This window comes from Rhea americana, unplaced genomic scaffold, assembly GCF_003343005.1.
Source record: "Rhea americana isolate MKP2758 unplaced genomic scaffold, rheAme1 scaffold_5, whole genome shotgun sequence".
Lineage (NCBI taxonomy): Eukaryota > Metazoa > Chordata > Aves > Rheiformes > Rheidae > Rhea > Rhea americana.
Window position 1 is genome coordinate 2821518 of NW_028186645.1, and position 5344 is coordinate 2826861.

Here is a 5344-nt window from a genome sequence, read left to right on the forward strand (position 1 = left end):
GCCGCGCCGTGCCGCGCCGTGCCGCGCCGAGCGGGCGGGCTCGCCGGTGACTGTGCGCCCCGCGAGCGCGGAGGGCTGGGCGCGGGCCGCCGCGGGGAGCGGCGCTCTGGCTCTTACCCACGGGCAGTCCCTCGCAGTCCGACATGGTGCGCGAAGGTCTCCGCGCCGGGGGCTGCGCGGAAGCGCGGCGGCCGCGGGCCAGACGGTGTCTAACGAATTACGGCCGCCCTTGGGCTATACTGTACGCGCACCCAGCCCGGGAGCCGTAGCGAGAGTCCCCGCTCTGCCTTCTCATTATGGGATGTAGAGATAAGAATGTGCTTTTGTGCCAAAAGAGTGTGCTATTGGTGGATAAATTTGTTGTCATCCCTCCCCTTCGCAGAGTTTCCTCTTTAATGTCACAGAGGCACATTACCCTGGCTGAAAGGCCATGGAATATTTATGAAACGGCTTTTAAGGGCGAAGCGGCGCGGGCGGTCTCCCCGGGGGCTGCGGGGCTCCGCAGAGCCGCCCCGCGTCTCCCAGCGCTGCGGCTGGGGCGAGGATCCGAGCAGACCTGCCCGGCTTTCGCTGGAGGGGCTCGCCRGTGCCGRCGGRTTTCTACAGGGTGTCTCTGGAGGGAGGCTATTCGAGGGGCAGGAAAAAAATTGATTTATTTTTGTTTKGTACCCTAATTGCCGAGAAATAGCTTGTGACAACGTTACTAAACGTTGTTTCACGGTATGTTTGTACCAGACAAYGGCAATACTGCGAGCACAGATTGCYCTGTAACTTCTCTCGACTTTTGAGCGCTTAAAATATGTTCTTCTAATGTTGTCTTAATGAAGCACTTGATGGCTAACTACTTTTTTAATCTTTGTGAAACTGGCTGGTATGAAATTTCCAGACCTTGCAGCCTTCAGCTGGCTCCAGCCAGTGAGATGGTATCTGGGCTCTCTGCTTTATCCAYCAGGCACCTTAACAAAGTAAAAACAATTTTTTGTTGCACCATTAAAAACATTGTCTGTTCAGCAGAGAGAACAGTTCTTTGATACCTGGCAGGTGTCCTCAGCACCGTATGGAGATGATTTTTGGCCACTTTTTGCTCTTTTCACACGTGGGAACAGTTGCAGATAACTTGGCTGTTAGATCTGTCATGGTTMTGATCATCAGATACCTTGAAGTAAAAGGACTTAATTTACAATGAGTCTACTAGGAGCTAAATGCGCTCAGCTCCTCTGGAAAAAACGGGCTACTTCTATTTAGATGCTTCATTTTAAGCACCCAAGCCTGAAACTGTTGGACTCAAACCCTGAAGAGAAGCATTTTAGCAACTTGCTTGTTACTCAGCAGCAAAGCTAGCCATAGGTTCAAGTCAGGATATCTAGCCAGTGACTAAGAAGCTAAAATAGCTGCAAATGTAATAGTTACGTATTCCAGCAACATTCTTGTCCGGGTCCCTCGGTGGGGTGGTGAGCCCAGYGCCTGCCCAGGGCAGCTTGTGCTGGGTGCCCGGGGCTCCCCGCACCGGCTCTGTGTGCGGCTGGCCCTTGGGCTTGCTGGCCTGAGGACCTGTTGGCATCGCCCTGCCAGGGAGAGCCCCTGCCAGCAGCTGTTTCTCAGGCCGCTGGCGTAACAACCCCAGGACATTCGCTGGTGTAGGTCACACATGGGTGCCAGCTCTGGAGAGAAAATAACAGCCTCAAGCTGCATTCTTYGCCAGGGATGCAGTGCAAAGAGGGGAAATGCAAGGCAGTGTGCTTATCCAGTCSATCCTTCTGCTGCCCACAGACAGAGGAATGGTCTATAGCTAATCTGGAAGATAGACATTCATAGAGAAAGCTGCTCTTAATCTCTGTACAAATCTAGAAAGGGAAGGAGGCCTAAACCAGGCTGGAGGACTTTGTTTTATTCCAGTAAGTCTGAGAAAGGCTGCCTTTAGTGTGCTTTCCAAAAAGGCACAAGTACTCTCTTTAACTCCCTGAGACTGGAGTGCAGTTTCACTGCAGAGATGAATTGCTCAGGCATATGTGTGAGTTGAAGCTTTCTTAGCTAGACCCAGTACAAGTGCACACTCCCTGTTCTGCAAACATTCATTTGSCAATGCGACTTCAAGCCCCACTGAAGTTCCTGGAATTACTTGCAGTAATAAAGTTAAATATATGCCAGTAATAAATATATGCATAAGTATTTGCAGGATCAAGGACTCATGGTTCTGACTTACATTCACCAGCTAATAGCTGCAGCTGGTTTTGGTGTTACCATCTCCCAGCTGTGTGCTTGTKCTCCTCTGCTGAAGGTAAAGAGTCCTCAAGCAGAGCTGGACAAGTGCCTGTGTCAAACTCACCAAATCACAGTCTGATATATTAGTTCAACCCATCTTCATCAGCAGTTTTAGAAACCTGTGCCTCAGCCACACTTGTTGTGTTGTCCTTGGCCAAGTCTGCTACAGAGGGCAAGATCTTCTGGAAGAGGCTGGAGAGAAGCAAGCAGAGAAGCTTGGGAACCAGACAAAAACGTCTTAAGCTATTACAGCAACATTGGCAAGAGCTTGTCTTTTAAAGTCATTGCTAGGATTTGGCACCTATCTTCTGCTGAGCCTTGGGAGAGCTCTTCAGTGCAACACTGAAGCACGCAATTATCCGCAGGGTCATACATAGAACAAATCAGACCTATTTCTTACCATGATAGTAGCAAAACTTATATTTAATGAGGACTATTTCAAAMTGAAACTTAGCTTTGATCCCTGGATAGTTTGGTTGTAAAGTTGCTGTTTTATACCAAGTCATAAGACCCCGTTTTTCAAGCGTACAACTAGATTTCTTTTAACTTTCTCTATTTCTCAGACTGAAAAGAGCCGTGCTTGTTCCTGGAGAGCGGCCAACCCTGGAAAAATTAAGTCTGAAASGAGAAAGTTTGGGGAATTTATGAATAGGTCTGGTGTCTGTCATGGCAAAAAATGTRAAAGCCAAAAATTGAACTAAACAATAAAAGGTGAGAACTACATAAAGTATTATAAAAAGCATTGAATTAACATGAGAATTGTGTTAAATACTTGTCAATAAATACTCTCACTTGGATTTTATGATGAACCTGAAGGATTCTTATTCTTCAGCACTTAATGAGAACTGGTCATTGATCTGCCTACTTCATACTACTACCAAGCATATATGCTTTTCTGCATAAAATCTGTGACGAATACCATGAATGAAATTTAATTCRTGGAGAAAAGCACTGGAATATTTCCTAAAGAAGGTTTGCCTGRATTCATTTGGTCTTCCATGGAAATCTGTTGCATAGACCTTATGTGCCTTTATATTTTTAAGGGAGATGAAGAACAAAGTGGCTGAGTGTGTACAGAATATGTGATTTCATGCCCCACCAAAAAGGGGTACTTCAGAAGGATGGTGCTTAAAAGAAATCATAGAGCTCTCCTCATCAGTGTTTTCTCTGATCAAACTTTTTTTTTTAATATCAAAAGCTAGATTTGCCATATCACTCTCTCGAATTTTCCAGGAAGAAGCAGAAACATAGCATTTGTTGAACATGCCATGAGTCCTGCAGGTAGCTGTATGCAGTAAGTGTGGGCTGTGTGTGTGGCTTTTCAAATATCTGGAGCCTGTTGTTGAGATAATATGCCTGTGACATGAGGAAATGCATGAGAAAATGTGGGTGCAGGACACCTATGATATTACATGTGGCACAGCTGCTTTAGTGTCCCAGCAGCCTAGAGTCCTGCTGGCTTTTAACAAGACTTTGGGCCATGTTTGCGGGACTGAGCAGCAGATAGATGTCCTCACAAATACTATCTGTCACCCAGATGAGTAAGATGCATAGTGGGGCTCAGTTGGCTGTCTTGCCTGTTTTGGTATCTCTGTAGGGTTCTGATCTAAGTGCCTAAGTGCCTTTAAAAATCTGGTCTTTAAGACCTTAAATCTCTTGGTGGTCACAGCAATTTTACCCGCAGCTTGAGGGGCTCAGCCATCTGAGAGCACAGAGAGTGGTATYCCCCCGAGAGGTCCCTGCAGGTCGGGGGGTTGGTGTTGCCTGCGTGGCGAGCTGCCTCTAGACCAGGCACGGATGCGGCTGGTCTAGCCCACACCTCTCCTGCAAAGCCAGGAGCTGCAGGTCTCGCCATGGGACCTCGCACCCTGCCCATGCACCAAAATCCCTGGTGGCAGAAGGGCTCTGCTGCTCTTGCCACCGACACAGGAGTCCTGATGAAATGTGCTCCTTCCCTCCGCACTTCTMTCTCCTGGCAGAGGAAAATCACGGTGAGCAAGAGTGATTTCTTTAGCCAGCCAAGTCAGATCTGATTACTGAATCTGCAATTTTCCGCGAGATTGAAGCAAGCATCTTACTGCCCCGTTCGGCAGGCGTTTATATCTCACATCGGCGTGATTGCCACGCAGCTCAAACAGAAAATGACTGAAAGGCGCTGCTCCCGCCTAAGTTATGCAAATTCCATCGGATCTTTTTCCTGCTGTGTGAAAAGAGATTTCTGCCTGTTAGGTACGGGTAAGAAGCGGGGAAGGGAGGGAGAGGGCCCAGGGATGGAGAAAAAGCAAAGCGGAGTGGCCGTCTGCGGGCGGATGCGTCCCCAGCGCCAGCGTGCGTGGGGCAGACAACCCTTGCTCTCCGCAGCGAGGGACGAGCTGACCGTTTCCACCAGCTCGGGTGGACGAGCTCCTTCTCAGCAGATGCTTTAGGTGTTTTACTGCTGGCATTTTGTCTCCTTGGGAGACACTTCATTAGTGCAACAGCAAACGAACGACCACCGAGCTGCCTCTTTGGCAGGCCTGCACCTCTGCCCTGTGATGAGCGCAAGCTTTCCCCACGTAAAACAAACATGTTYGGGCTAAAAGTCAAACAGCCAGAAAGCCCCAGTGATTGGGGATTTTTTTTTKTGTGTGTGTGTGTGATTGTTTTCTCAAAGATACCTTTCACGTTTCTGCTTGATGAGCAGGGAGTGCGATAACGTAATTGCAAGATGAGCTGATGCACTGGCGATATCGCGTGCTGGTACAGCCACTGGAGGCAGAAAGAGTGAGAAAAAGGCAACAGACAGCTGACGGTTAAAACAGACAGTCCTCTGGGAAACAACAGACAGATACAAAAGTAAGAGTAGCCACCAGAAATAGCTATATTTAGTGTTATTTTGCACCTGGGAAACTTTAGTATCTGTCTGTATTTAAAAAAATTGCAACCAGGTTTTTGCAAGTCACAACTGAATCTGAGCTTTGTATTCAAGAAAGGGAATATTTCCATCATGTCCTCTGATGTCACCCTGGAGAGAAGATTAGAAGATTAACTGTGTCAGGTGACACCGATCCAGTGGCAGAGAAAATAACTTTGCACATTCAAA

At 47.9% G+C, this 5344-nt stretch overlaps 1 protein-coding gene across 4 annotated transcripts in view; it reads right to left on the reverse strand.

The window, feature by feature from the left end:
* EML1 (EMAP like 1) overlaps positions 1-295 on the reverse strand; it is a 125933-nt gene extending 125638 nt beyond the window's left edge. For 2 of the 4 annotated variants that reach the window (XM_085317457.1, XM_085317456.1), the window contains exon 1: positions 118-295. In XM_085317457.1, coding sequence (XP_085173583.1) covers positions 118-145 — 28 coding nt within the window. In that variant the 5' untranslated portion in view covers positions 146-295. The remainder of the gene's footprint in view (positions 1-117) is intronic. The other 2 variants (XM_085317461.1, XM_085317460.1) reach the window with 1 other exon arrangement.
* Between the last annotated feature and the right edge of the window lie 5049 nt (positions 296-5344).